This window comes from Nesoenas mayeri (genome assembly GCF_963082525.1).
Source record: "Nesoenas mayeri genome assembly, chromosome: 7".
Taxonomy (NCBI): Eukaryota; Metazoa; Chordata; class Aves; order Columbiformes; family Columbidae; genus Nesoenas; species Nesoenas mayeri.
Genome location: NC_137551.1, coordinates 28,528,437 through 28,543,007, shown reverse-complemented (window position 1 = coordinate 28,543,007; position 14,571 = coordinate 28,528,437). Strand labels below are relative to the sequence as shown.

The 14,571-nt window shown below is 40.3% G+C and overlaps 1 protein-coding gene across 1 annotated transcript in view; it reads left to right on the top strand.

The window, feature by feature from the left end:
* The window catches only part of SORCS1 (sortilin related VPS10 domain containing receptor 1), a gene marked incomplete at its 3' end in the record, with an annotated part of 285,174 nt that overhangs the window by 205,671 nt on the left and 64,932 nt on the right, over positions 1 to 14,571 (top strand). Inside the window, exons 7-9 of the mRNA XM_080347835.1 lie at positions 4,744 to 4,862; positions 7,725 to 7,814; positions 12,652 to 12,831. Of these exons, the coding sequence (XP_080203961.1) occupies positions 4,744 to 4,862; positions 7,725 to 7,814; positions 12,652 to 12,831 (389 nt within the window). The remainder of the gene's footprint in view (positions 1 to 4,743; positions 4,863 to 7,724; positions 7,815 to 12,651; positions 12,832 to 14,571) is intronic.

Genomic DNA, 14,571 nt, shown 5'->3' with positions numbered 1-14,571 from the left:
TGCTAACATAGCTAGAGAATTAATTCTCATAGTGCCCAAAAGATGTGCAGTGATTTATTTTTTTTTTTTCCTGGCTGTGATTAGTAGTTTTTCCTGATTGTGATTAGTATTTGTCCTGGAGAATGACATCTGTTAGTTTCCCTAATTATATCCTTCTGCCAGAAATGGCAGTGGGTATACTTCCACATGTAAAGAAAGATTCCTGACTCTGACATGCAGTGAAGAAAGAGTTGCAGCAGGATAAAATCAGATTTGTGAGTAGTTAGTAAGTGAGACGGCTTCATTTCACTGATCTTCATTACTGCTTAATTGCTTTGCAGTTGCTGAGTCCTGGAGAGTTGTGAGTATATTCCCATATCACAAATGTTTCACAAATCAACATTCAGACCAGATGGAAATGGATAAGGAGCAGTTGTTTTGTGTGTTTCTCACAAAACAAACAGAAACATTAATTTTTGGTAGAAATTTTAATGAAAATGTTGTACCCATTGCAATGGGAAACTGTGGATGCTGAAGGTGTACCTGAACTGCCAAGGCACCTGGGCAAATTCTCTTTTATACACTTCTGTTATTAGTCACTGTTGGAGGGGGTTTACAGTCCTGGGTCTTTCTGTGAGATATGTTACTACCATGTCCTTCCTGATCGTTAGTTACAGGATGCTGGTCATCTTTAAAAAGCAGAAACTATCCCTAATGTATAAGCTGCTCAGTAATGAACTGGGATACTTCATAGTAAATCTGGGAAGGCGCATGAGTCATAGATTGTGTGGATGCTCTTTGCATAAACTCCTGTTTTGTCCTTAGTGGATTTATTTGTAGAAAGGATGCACTTCTCAATGAATTAAAGACAAAAATTAAAATCGTGAGGAATTCTACATTCTACAGTGAAGTACAGTGAATATTTTCTCTGACTCTCTTTGTGATCAAATAAGGTTTTTGAAAGATGTACATGCAAGCTTAGACTGGAAGGCAGTGGATATTGTAGTTTGATATGTCATACAAAATAACACTTGGCAACAGTGTTCTGAAGAAAGTCTTGCTCTGCTGTAGGAAAGGATTTGAAATTCTCCCCTGTACTTTTGCAGAGGCTCACCAACCTCCAATAACCACCAACGACCTTCCATCTCCACCAGCTGAGCCAAGAAATGTCTCTGGGACAGGCTGAATGCATTTCCCTTTAGAACATACTAGCATGGAGTGCAAGCTAAACAGAATAGACTAAAATATTTCATGGCTTAGGGTCCTCCTGGCTCTCAGCCTTTGTTATGTGTTAGCATTTGCAATTCTCTTTCACTACTGAAACAGATTAATTTTGTCAGAGGTTTCCGTTACAAGATTTCTCGTCCATTCCTGTGACTTTTCTTGCTTCCTCTTCAGAAATAGCTGCCATTCCCCAAGAACAGTCCTACTCTAGGTGTCTAAACCTGTCAAAATCAAAGTGTCTGGGGGTGTAAGTGCTCAGAGTTGCTACGTTCTTCTCTGCAGGCATAGTGTGACTTTATTGTTGTATATTAAAAACAGCAGCTGTTGTTGGAGGTGAGGGTTCTGGAACTGAAAAGCATAATGTCCTAATTACCTATGGCAGGGAAAACATCTGTGCGGAAAAACTAATGAAATTAATTCCAGAGCTTAGCAACTGAATACATTAATTGACATTAATTAATGCTAAATTACAAAGCTCTGACAGCAGAATCACATAAAATGTCCATGAGAATCAAATGCTGAAACAAAATCCTTGAGTTAATGTGAATGCAGCAAAACTTGCCTTAGGAAAAAAGAGGGATCCAGGCACTGCAAGAAGGCTGTTTTCCTTCTTTCTGTCTCCCATAGCAGAGGGAGCTTTTCTTGGAGTGCACATCTCACAGTTTGGCTGTTCAGAAGATTAGCTTAAGCAATTTCAATGCTCTGCCCTTTAGTAGTTATTACTGGCATTTTAGAATTGAAGCCGTGGAGAATTGCACTGTGAAAGTTCACAGGAATTGCCTTAGTAAATCTTCATCAATGGTACAATCACGCCTGTACAGACTCCTGTGATCACAGCAGAAATAGACACAGTCCCCATTCCTCCATTAAAACAGGATTGAAAAAACTTCAGTCACCTCTAATGGATGTCAACTCAGCCTGCTCTTTCAAATCTCTTGTGGTGGAGAGATTCTTTAATATTCTTTGCTTGCTGGTCCCAGCAGCACCCATCCTGTAACCTCCCTGTGCTCCCAGGATAGATAACCCATTTCCATGGGCAGTAAGATGGCAATGTGGTCTCTTTCTTGTGTCTCCAAGGAAGATGGTGTGCCTGTGGAATTAAAAGGAAACAATGTGGGTGGGGGGAGAAAAAAGGAAACAAGGTGGAAAACAGATGTCTGATGCTTTGAAGTTCTGTGCTGGGTTATTTGATCCCATGAGTGAAAAGCCGCCCAGCCTTGCCAACAGCCCAGGGAGTCTTGGAGCCACCCATTTCCACTGATGCTGCTTTGTTTAAGCACAGGATTATCAGACATTTCACTCAGAACCCCAGAATGAGAGGAGGTGAATGTGGGGGTGGGTATGGGAAGCTGTCCTTCATGATACAATGGATTGAGTTAACAGAAGTGAGAGTTAGTTGTGTTGCAGGTGAAAAAATGCATACACATTCTATGTGTTATGACTAGGAGGGGATGTGCTGCACCACACAGTACTGTGGGGTGGTGGAAGAGGCTCTGGACCCGTTGTCCTCCTTCTTCCTTGGAGCAGAGGGACAGAGGGCTAAACAGCTCTGAAAGAGAACTTTCCTGAGCTCAGTTGAATGAGCAGGCTGGGAGTTGTGTCGTTCCCTGCCCTCTCGTGGCCAATGTGGAAAAATTCCCTCTGAAGGGAAATGCATTTCAATCATGTTGTCCAGGCTGTATTAATTGATGTTTCGCAGTGAGCTGCAAAAGCATAAAATGTTATAAACTGTAGTGACTAATAATGCTTAGCACTTTATATATTCCAAGAACTCTGCGAAGGCTGTGGTAAAATCAGCCCTCATCAAACTTTCCTGAATGTTTGTCACCCTGCATGTCTGTTTCAAGAAGAAGTCAACAGCCATTAGAAGCAAAGAAAGAAATGTCAAATAATAGATTTTAATTAAAACCAAGATTAAATATGAGATGGGAAAAATCCATCCATTTCTATTTCAGTGTAAAATGCTGCTTCTCTGGTCAGAAAGTTATAATTATATCAAATAGAGGCTTCACTTCTCTGACAAGGAAAAAGATTAAAGTAGTTCTAAGATTAAATGCCATGTAGTGTTTCTGTCACAGAAGTGCTAATGCTAAAACGCCGAAATCTGTCTTCCTGTGAATCAGCTTTGTCATTAAACAAAGAACAACTTCTTAATTGATCTGAAACAGCCCAAATTGAATATTAAGAATCTGGTTCTGTATTCTAGGATCAATTACCACCATGAAATAACACAAATTGTTTTTCTTCAGGTCATGGATTATGAGATGAGTGCTCTACAGTGCTTTAGAATAGGAGATGAGGACATCCCGTAAGCGACAATGGATGACATAGCTTCAGGGCTGCATTTAGGTTATTTACTTTGAAACATACTGGTGATGTAAACTTATAAGGCCTCTAGTTTCAAGAGAGTGTGGAATGATTGCACAGGTCTGCCAGAGTGCTTCCACCTGCATTGCCAACAGAGACGTAGGTAAAACCCCTGGACAGGAGGTGGTCTGAATTACACCACAGAGTAAAAGTGTTGTAGGAAAGCTGTAGGTGCACCATGGAAGGGTTTGTCAGTGGTGACACTATGGGGCAGGTATCTTCTGAAGGCGTCCTCATACTTGTGTATGGTCTGGACCTTGGCTGTGTTCTAAATCAGAGGTGTCAAACTCATTTTCACCGGGGGCCACGTCAGCCTCGCAGTTGCCTTCAGAGGGCCAAATATAACTTTAGGACTGTCTAAACGTAACTACTCTTACATTTTTACAGTCCTAAAATTACATTCAGCCCTTTGAAGGCAACTGTGAGGCTGACGTGGCCCCTCTGGTGAAAATGAGTTTGAAACCCCTGTTCTAAATAAACTCAGCATGTTACCATGAAGAAGCTGACGTGCTCTCCAGCAAATCCCACACCATGGGGACAACTGTAGAGGCTCAGCACAGAGAGTATCTGTCCTGCAGCATAAACACAACTCTTCAGGGCTATAGTTACTCTGAGAGTCACAGGACTTGGGCTGTTTGTTGTCTCAAAGGCTCCTTCATGGCTCTATTTTTCCCTTACTCAGTTACTTGCTTTAAGCTTAAGCCTCTGTAACATCCAAGTAAATTCATCAGGGCAGGTGACAGTGCTGAATGAAATACTCTTAACTGGGTTTCTGTCATACCTGAGCCATCAGCAGTATGTTGTGCCAACTTCAAATCCTGCCTCTGGTCTACTTACAGCATGGAACAAGAGTGGTATGGAACAATCAGATCAGCTATACTGGGGTCTCTCTTGGTATAAAGTAGCAATGTGTAGCTCTGATGTTGGGTACAATGAGAGAAATAATGGGAGGCTGGGGCAGATGAAGAAGGAAGGAACTTAAGGGAAGAAAGTAATCAAGGATGGATTTAGGAGGGGTGTAAGAGAAAGAAGTGTTGAGTTGAATTAATGGTGTCACTTCTTGATACTTGAAGCTGGGAAGCAAAAATGCTGCCTCAGCAAATGGGTTTGTAGCAGTAGGAAGGGTCTGTGCTCAGGATCTCAAGTGTCTTGGTTCTGTTCTTTTCCTTTCAGATGCCCAATACATCACCTGCAAGATGCAGAACTGCAGTGAAGCCACTCGCAGCAAACCCTTTCCAGGCTATATTGACCACAACTCCCTCATCGTCCAGGATGATTATGTCTTTGTTCAGGTGCAGAACACCCTCTTCTCTTATTTATCCTATTATTTTGTATTATTTCTTCCTCCCTTCCTTTGCACTTGTGTGCATGTGCTGGCCTGAACTACTCACACAAAACTAGATCCGTATAATAAAGGCACTGAGTGGATTGTAGCAGTTCATTACAGTGCTAGTACTGTTCCTTTTACCTCTAGTATCTTATCACTGTAGAGTCATAGAGTTCCTGCCTGGAACATCTACCATATTTACTGGAGTGCTCTGTGCCACTCCCTGCAGTCCCATCAGCACCTCAACCTCCCAGCTTGAAGTGATGTGTCAGTCACTTACTATCACAAGGGAGCAGACCAAAGCTTTTTTTGGCATGAGAGGGAAATAGAAAAGGAGGGAGGGAGTCAGGAGAAGAACCAAAGGAGGAGTAATCAAGCTTTATTGTTATGCCTCAGTCATGATTATAGTGAAAAGGCTGAAGATGAGATGTACTCAGCCAAGCTGTGTTCCAGGTGAGAGCTGGTGAATAGATCTGAACTACTGTGAGTCTCATTAGCCTGCCACCAGTGTCCATCTAATAAAAGCTGAAAAGGACAAAAAATAACAACTAAATTGCAGGCACCATGGAGGTGAACTGGAAATCATTAAGACTAAACTGGTCTTCCAGACAGTTAATATTCTGCCGTGCTTAGAGGTGGAGGGAAGAGAGAGGACTGATATTTTAAATTGGGTGAGTTGATTGTTAATTACCTTCAGTTAATGAACTCAGCCATAAACACCAATCTAAATAATCCACAAATAAATCTAGGATATACATTCCAGCATAGTTTTTGTGCCTAGTCTGTCTGAGGCATAAATGAAATGTTTATATGGTAAGGAAAAAAGGAGCACCTGTCACTGTTCAGGCATGCTCTTTAATTTCAGAATAACTGTGTTTTCGTGGTTCAAGTGACATAAGAGCTGGAGAATTTCTCTTCATATATGAATTGATTCATTTACTTCGTTACTTCTTTTTGTGCTTTTCGAGATTGTTAATCTAATCTGTTCTGACCTGAAGTTATTACACACTGTAGAGAAACCAACCCCTTTGCCCCATCTGAAGTCAGTGCTGGGGAGATTGTCTGCCTCTCTGAATAGCCCTTGTATTTTGATGCATTTCACTTTCTGTCTGTAAGCTGTTGTATAGTGTTCCCAGTGGTGTCAAATTTTGGCTTTGTTACACCTCTGTGTTAGCTGCCTCTGAAAGGAGAAACACAGGAGGAGAGGCAGTCTCTTACGATGCTCCCCTTAATGCCCAATGGGACTTCGTACAACTTTATGTATTCATGTTTGTAATGCAGTTTGAGAAGGTATCATGGAATATTTGAATCTAGAAAGCTCCTGTTTTAATCCTTAAACTCCTTAGGATTCTTAAACAGAAATAAATATCAGGCCAAAGAGAAAGTAATTGCCAGTCATAAGTAAATGACACTTGCAAACATCAAATAATAATATTGTAATCCCTGGAAACAACCTAGTAGTCTGTGAATTCACTGTTGGCTGGTAATTTAAAATGAGATTCTTCAAGTGGTTACATATATATATATATATATATATATATATGGATGTATCTAGCTTGCAAGGAAAAGCTAAATAATGCTGTGGCTGATGCTGGACCCTGCCATATCCCAGGCACTGTTCTTCAGAGGATGAATAGCCCTACATCAGACAGTGAAGGTTTGGAAGAATAGATGGATGCCCTGAGCACCCTCACATAGACTTTCCTACCTTCCTTGATCCCCATCGAGCTTTTCTGCAACTAAAGTATTTGGAATGAGAACTTGTAGACTCAAAAGCATGAGGATAAAGGAATGTGGGTTTATTTCTCCCACTACACTGCATTTTCTTTACAAACTCACAGTCTCTCATAAACAATGCTTCTGGCCTTCTTTCTCCTGACTTTTGCCCTTTTTTTTAGAAATAGTTGAAGAGCTTTATAAAAAGAAACAGTTCTTATTTTACTTAATCTGCTATGAACTTAGCCTCTGTGTGTCTTGCATTTTAAACTATTGCAGTGCATTTTAAAACAGTACTAAAGAAAAGTATCTTGATAAGCCCATATATCAGGCAATTAAAGCAAAGTTCTACATGGAGGATCCTTGGGAATATTTTTTCTTCTGTATCTTTCATCCAAGCATTTCCAAGTACTTTGCAAACATTGATTATGCTTCAGCAGTACTGGAAAACAGATAAAATTGACAGGTTTTTTTATTTCTATTTTTTAGCCCTTTAATAGGTGGTAGGAAATGAAACCTCACATTGCTCTAATCCAGCCTTTTCAAGGTATTGTCATCAGTATTTAGACACAGAAATAAATGGCCAGAATCACAGAAATATCAAATCAACTTGGCTTCTCCTGGTTTCAGGAGCAGTGAATGCTTAGCTGATCTGGTTACAGACACATGTGATGGCTCGTACAAGGCCACACAGGAAGCAAAGCTGGAGGCAGAAATAGAAATTAAGCATTAAGTCTGTCAGTCTACTTATCTAACCAATAGCCTCCATGGCAGCTCTGCAGATAGCAAAGAACAGGCTGCTTTGTGGCAAGTCAGAGAAGAGCTGTGGTGTCAGCAGGTGGCATAATGGCCCAAGTGAAGCTGAGACATCACTTTCACCTGGAGTTCTGGCCTTTGTCTCTCTTTGCAGAAAACGGGATTCTTCTTGCTCTCTTCTTCAGCCACTATCAGTTGAATCAATGTTTATTCACCAACTGGTAGTAGTGCTGCAGTTTTAAGCCATTGCCACCAACACTGGTATTTTTCTTGACAGCTTTTGCTTGATATTTTCTCTGACAATAAAAAATATTTTTAAAAAATCCTGATGATAATTTTGCTGCTTCTCTTATAGTTAACATCAGGAGGAAGACCACATTATTACGTTTCTTACAGGAGGAGTGCATTCGCACAGATGAAGCTGCCAAAGTATGCCTTGCCCAAGGTATGTTGCTGTTGCTGGAGTGCCCATGTGAACCTACAGATATTTTGTTTGGACAGAAATTCTTGAATCTAACACAAGTAACTGCAAGATGACATGCAATGAGTGAAAACATCATTCTTCTTTAAATAGAACATTTGCAAGCAAGAAAGGACTGAAAGAAAAGTCAGCACTTTGATTAGTCAAGGACACCAGCATTAAATGTAGGCAGATACCACAGCCCATGTCAATTACCATTTCTTTATGGTTAGTTGGTTAGTTAATTAAGTTTTGGAGGGGACTGGGTTTTTTTCTTTATTTTTTCTTTCTTTTTGGTCTTAAAATTCCCTTTTCCTGTCCCTATCCTGTGTGAGTTGCTTTCTGTGATTTGCCTCATTAGCAGCTTTTAATGGGAGCCAAGCAAAGAGATGTCTTTGTGTCTGCTCCATATCTTCCCTAATTAAGAACAATGGTGAATTAGCATTGGAGCTTGAAAGGCTATTCCTGCCTTCTGGAGCTGAATTTTTATAAGACCTATATAAAATTTTTAGGTGCATTTTGCAGCCGAGCTCCTAACAGCTTCTTAACAAAGACAAATTTTTTTGAGGCCTTCTCATTCTTGATATAGTCTGGGTTAAACAAAACTTAATCTCAAAGGCAGCAAATGATCTTGTGGATTCTATGTGTCTCTATCTGGAGACAAATGCATTCCCAGAAATTAAGGAAGAATTGTCAAAAGGAAAAAAAAAAAAGTCCAAGGTCAGCCTGTTCCTAGAAGTTGAAAGTGCACCAGATTTGTAGGCAGAATTATTCAAAGGGATAATTTTGCTAATATCACAGCTGGCTGTCTTTGATGCCTCAACCCACCTGACCTGGGTATAGTGGATTGACTCGGTGACCTTCATCATACAACCAGACTGCAGTTCAAATCCAGGTCTCTGATGCCATATCTTACCTACTCTGCTGTTGTCCCTTTTGCTCCTGTCTACACCACCTGAAGACCCAAGTTTACAGGAATTTGAGGACCCTACCAGAAGCCATGATATCTTCTTGGCTCTGACACAGGAGACCTGTGGTCTGCCCCAAAATCTTCAGTCACATTTAAAGACAGGTTGGTTTGATCCAAGCAGGAAAAAAGTACTCTGCAATTTGGATCAAATTTAAACAGGTGTTATTTGAAGTAGCTCTTAGCAGAGGAGTTGTATTTTTAGCGCAGTTGTTGTAACACTGAAACCAAAATTGTCATTTGCAGCTGATTCAGACTATCTGTGGAGAAACTGCTTGCTTTAAACCAGTTGTCTCCTTTATCACACACTTATTTTTCAACTGTCCACCCTCTCAAAGAGTTCTCTGGAGAGCCAGGGAAAAAGCACTACAATTAAATTGCAATGTGTTCTCGGAGAATAGGAATTGGAGCAATACATTCATGTTATCTGACCGAAAGAAAAAGACAGATATTTAAGGAGATATGATGCTTTGTCACAATCTCAGAATATCTTCAAAGACCCGAAGAGCTACATTTGGCTTGGAAGGAGCTACAGTGGAACTGTGGCTGTCTAGGAGGCCGCTATCAAAGCAGGATAGCTGCTTTTATTAAAAATGCACAAAGCGTTATACTATTCAAGGAACTGAAACAAACAGTTCCTTTTATGCCTAAATTCTCTTTTATCTCCTTCAGCTAAGAAAGTGGAGCCAAATACAGTAAACAGTACTAAGCGACTTCTGGAATTGAAAATGGAAATATCAAGATTTTGTCTCTGCATGTCACTCTTGCTAAACTGGAGGGTGTGATATCAAGCAGCTTTGCAGGTGATACTTCTGCTCAGGAGGAATGGCCTATAGCAATTCCAAACTAAAATATTCTTGGTTTTGACATTGATAGCCTGACAACCAGTTTGATTAAAACCCTAAATGAACTTGAAACACTCTCCCATACAAGATGATGTCTGCATATGTTCATACAGGCGGTGTCAACCCTGTAAAGGGTCTTTATTGAGGCATAATAATTTCTGCAGTGATCTGTGTGTTGGTAGTGCCTATTCTATACCACAGCAGCACAATGTGGGATCTGTCACAGACTCTGTAACATCACTCATGAAAATCACCTTAAATGTACACACAGCGCATAATTACTTCATTTTAGACCAATGCTCTGGGCAGACATCTGTGAATACTGAAGGAAGCCAAGCAATTTCTATTTTAAAAAGACCTGTCCTTATCTGGTGCTGGGCTGAATACTGATGGGATGGGCATGTATGGTACCTCTGTTTTAAATTCATCATCTTCTTTCAACCTCAGGATGCACATCCTGATGGAAGAAGCAATAACCACAACAAAAAAATGCTTAAATACAGACCTTAAAAAGAGCTGACAGTCTCAGTAATTGACAAGATAAAACAGACATTACACATCCCTGCTATTTAACTTGCCAGGAAGAAAAGTTCCCTGACTGAGTGCAAAAAGGGCAGTTGAAGCATGTTTTGTAATTCAGAAAGCCTTGTCCTTTAGTCGTTTGAACAGACACCTGATCAAACCCATGTCCAGCATTGTGCTCTTACTTTTGTCTTTGGAAAGGCAAGAGGGATAGATAGAAGAACTGTTTATTAACATCATTCTACTATTCGCAGGAAGTGAGAGAGGAAAGCTCAGGCTCTCAGTATGCAAATGTATGAGGAGCCCCTGAAGATGACGATGACTTTGAGAAAGGCGCCTGCCTTCACCTTCCTGTCCTCTTCCTTTTCTCTAGTGAGGTGAAGTGAACTTCTGTTGTAGTAGTGGAAGATGCAGTGAAGCTCTTCCTCCACATCAAGACAAAGGCTTTCTTTTAGTATTATTCCCCACGCACCCAAGAAAAAAGCAACCCACACCCTAAAATATATATATATATATATATATATATGAATTAATACGATAGGCTGATTATTTTTAGTTTTGCCAATGTGGAAACCAAATGATTCCTGATATTGGCCAAAGACCTGTTTGATGACCATGTACTGATCACTTTCCATCAAGCTTTGTATTGTTACTGCATCTATTAGACAAGGCCATATTAAGTGGAAAAGTTCATTGATCCCCAAAGGCAAACAGTTGGAACACTATCTTTTTTTTTTGCTTTATGCCAATTCTGTCACAATCTCTGATTCTCTAGGCTTAAATTCCTTCAGTCCTACTGGAATCTTCTTTAAACTTGCATCTTACAGCATAATCTGATCAAAACTCAGAAAGCATCTAACGGATGAATTATTTGCTCCTTAAGCATTCATTAAATTCCATTTCCTTTTTCCCTGGTGTTGATCAAAATACCTTTTTACTTCTCTCCACTAGTTATTGCAAAACTATTGATTAAAATGGTAAGTTAATGAAACTGTCAGTTCACCAGGCAAAAGAACTTTTGCTTATCTCTATGTTTAAATAGAGAAGTCCACCCATGTATATACACATCTGCAAAAGTTTAAACTTCAGACTAGAGCTGGGCTAGCCAGTGCTAACTGAAGCACATTGAGAGCACCTTCTCATGTAGATGTACCAGCAGATTGACTGAGGTGACAATCCGAAATAAGGAGGCTCTGACAAACAGCCGTGACAGTAACTTCTACTAGCACAGCTGAAGCTAGGAGAGGATATCTATTCACAACCACAACTGGTAGAAGGCAGTGGGATTTATATTGCCTTTCCTATTGCCTCAGGATTTAAGCCAATCTCTTCCTCCATAAAACCAGCCTGTCTTCTGGGATATATTTTTCTCCAGCGCAAAGAAGGAGGTAAATCAAGTGAATATTCATCTGCTCCATACTCAGGTCTGAATCTGGATGAACAAACAACTGTTCTGAATCTTAATTTCAAGGTGAATCCACTTTCAAATTTATCGATGAGATTTCCTCGTTATATTTTTTTTTCATCTTTATGTTATAAAGCTCCATCTGGAAGTATTAATTCCCCCTACAAAACCACAAGAAAGTAAATTGTCAGAGACTGTTATTAACAGAAGCAAGAAGTAGCATCAGCTTCCAAAGAGTATATTTTTCGATAAAGTTCCCAGTTTTGCATATAGAAAACCCTGGCTGAGATTCATGGAAGCAGAATAACTTTGGGATATCTGCCCAAAACAGACAAAACAACTGAATCTTCTGAGAATCACCTGGTGCTAAGAAATCTGCATTTATTTTCCTACCTCCACAGATTTTTATGGCATCAAAGAATTCAGGGTGCCTGTGCTGGGCAGATAGAGCCTAGGAATTTCATTATAACAATCTCAGTGGGTTTTTCCACTGGATAATACTTTCTCCAGGCATTGAAAGACAGAAGTGGGTTTAATAGTTTCTGGTTTTTCTTTAATTATGCAATCTTTTCATTGCTTCCTGGCTTTTGTAACATGCAGAAAAAACAGAGTAAACCAAAACCTCACTCATAACACTAGTGATCTAACTACAATTCAACTGTTTACATCTAGTGAGGATTAGAGTATTCTTTCTGTTACGTTTCTTGTGGGGGGGGTGGTTAGCACAGTGGGCTATGGACCACAAAAAACCAAAAAACACACAACACACATCCTGCCCAAACAAAGTACTCATTAAAATGAATGTGTTGAGGGAGAGGGGGGAAGTGATGCTGTATAACACTGTACTGCCAATGTAAATCTTCAATTAACACCTAATCAGTTAATTACTACTTTGAAAATTGGCAGAGGAGAGCTGGTGTAAAATATTCCTGGATGGTATTACCCACTTACAGCAGTGCTGTCTACAGTTTCTGATTAAACTCCAGCTTAAATAGATCCCTTGCTCCTCCGCAATTACTTTGGTGCCCTTGGAAAAGACAGAGCAGAGCTCCCTTTAGTAACCTTCCTCTTTTCTTTCCCCAGGACATGCATGTTATCAGCACAGATGAGAATCAGGTGTTTGCAGCTGTACAAGAGTGGAACCAGAACGACACGTACAATCTGTATATCTCAGACACCCAAGGGGTGTACTTCACCCTGGCCTTGGAAAATGTCAAGAGTAGTCAAGGGCTGGAGGGGAATGTGATGATTGACCTCTATGAGGTATGTCATGTCTCCAAACATCTCATTCCTATCTCAGGAGGTCACGTGATGCCAGTGCTGTTTCCCTCTTGCACATCAGTTTTGTTATATGCATGTGAACAGCAGAGCCAAAAAATGACTAAATGCATAGTTTTACCATTATTTCATTTAAGGGACTCAGTGCAATCAGCTGAGCTTCAAAGGCTAGGTTTTACATGGGTGTTGAATTCAGGCTCAGCCTAATGTTATGAACAGATTCACTGCTGTATTCTCCTGTAGGTTCTCAGGTGAAGAAGAGCTCGTGGCTCTTCCATGCATAGGAAGATAAGCATCAGAAGACGTGGTGGAATAGTTCACTCGGTCCCTAAGAGGAACTTTTTCAGTTTATCTGCAAAAGTCCTGCTGACCCATATTAGTCCAGCCTATGGCTCTGATAGTTGCCAACACTCAGAATATCGCCATTCTCCAGTTTTTGTTGCATTTCTGATAGCATAATCTCTTGTTTTAGAAGTAAGGAGAGACAGCAGTTTTCAGCTGTCTTTGTCACCTTCCTCAGCTTGGACAATTCTGGGATCTGAATTGATTTTAGATACACTCTCTTTGGCTATCCCTTGAGCATGGAAGCTCTCCTACCTCGTATTGATGTCCCTTTTACCCCTGAGCTTTTTCCTGACAGAGTCTTCCTAAGCTCACCAGTAAGAAAACCAATTTACATTGTCTTTTGTGACAACTGATCCTAAGTACAGGACTTTTAATGTGCTTCTCTTGCTCTGCTGCCTGTTTCACCTCTGGAGACAGTACTCAGCTAAGTAGAAATTCAGTCCTCAGCTACTATTTTGAGGGTCTCCTTCAGGGGATTTTCTAACCATTTGGAATAAAGGCCAAGAACTAATCCAAATTCCTTTGAGAATGAAGATGCTCCCTGTATTTTCCCATCACTATCTGAGTAATAGCTCTTCTATATAGTTTGCCTTCAGCTGCCCTTTACTTGGAAACCACCTTGAATTGTCCAGAGAGCCCGAGTGTTGTACATAAATGCCCATGAACTGTAGGAGGATGGGCAATGGCATTTCAGTCATTTTGAAATTTTTACTGTTAATCTTTCTTCAATGCTGGCAGCCCATGGAAATACTGTTGCCTCATATTACTGTCAGCTGGAGAAGCAGTTTCACTGCATTATGTAAAGGTGTCCTGCATCCCAGGGGGAAAGAAAAGCCTTTGTTTTGTTTTATTAAGCTGACACCACACACTAACCTGGATTGAAATTGATGGAATCAGACTTGTAGCATCATATCTGCTGATTATCTAGATAGAAATAATATTGGCTGACACTGAACTTGGCACAAACCTTCCTTTCAATTTGATGTTCTAGCTGGAAGGGAACAGAAGGCTATCCAGCATGATACTCCCAGTAGGGTTGTTGCAAATGATAAATGCTCTAAGGGTAAATGGGGATGAAGATGAAAGAAGAAAAAACTCCGTAAATAAATTAAAAGGAAGTAGAGAAATTATGAGTCCTTCTGTGGTGACAGCAGCATATTTCATTATTATACATATAAGCAAGATTATTTGAGGAGATGCTAGAAAGAGACCTGTTAAGTGTGTGTGTGTGTCTGTATGCATGTTTGTCAGATGTTAGAAGTAAGTTCATCTGGTTGCATTGTAGTGAACGTGTTTGTGGGTGTAGATTCCTGAAGTGATTCTGCAACAAGGAAAAATCTGCTCAGTCCATCTCAATGAGAAATTGCACTGGGCATGAAG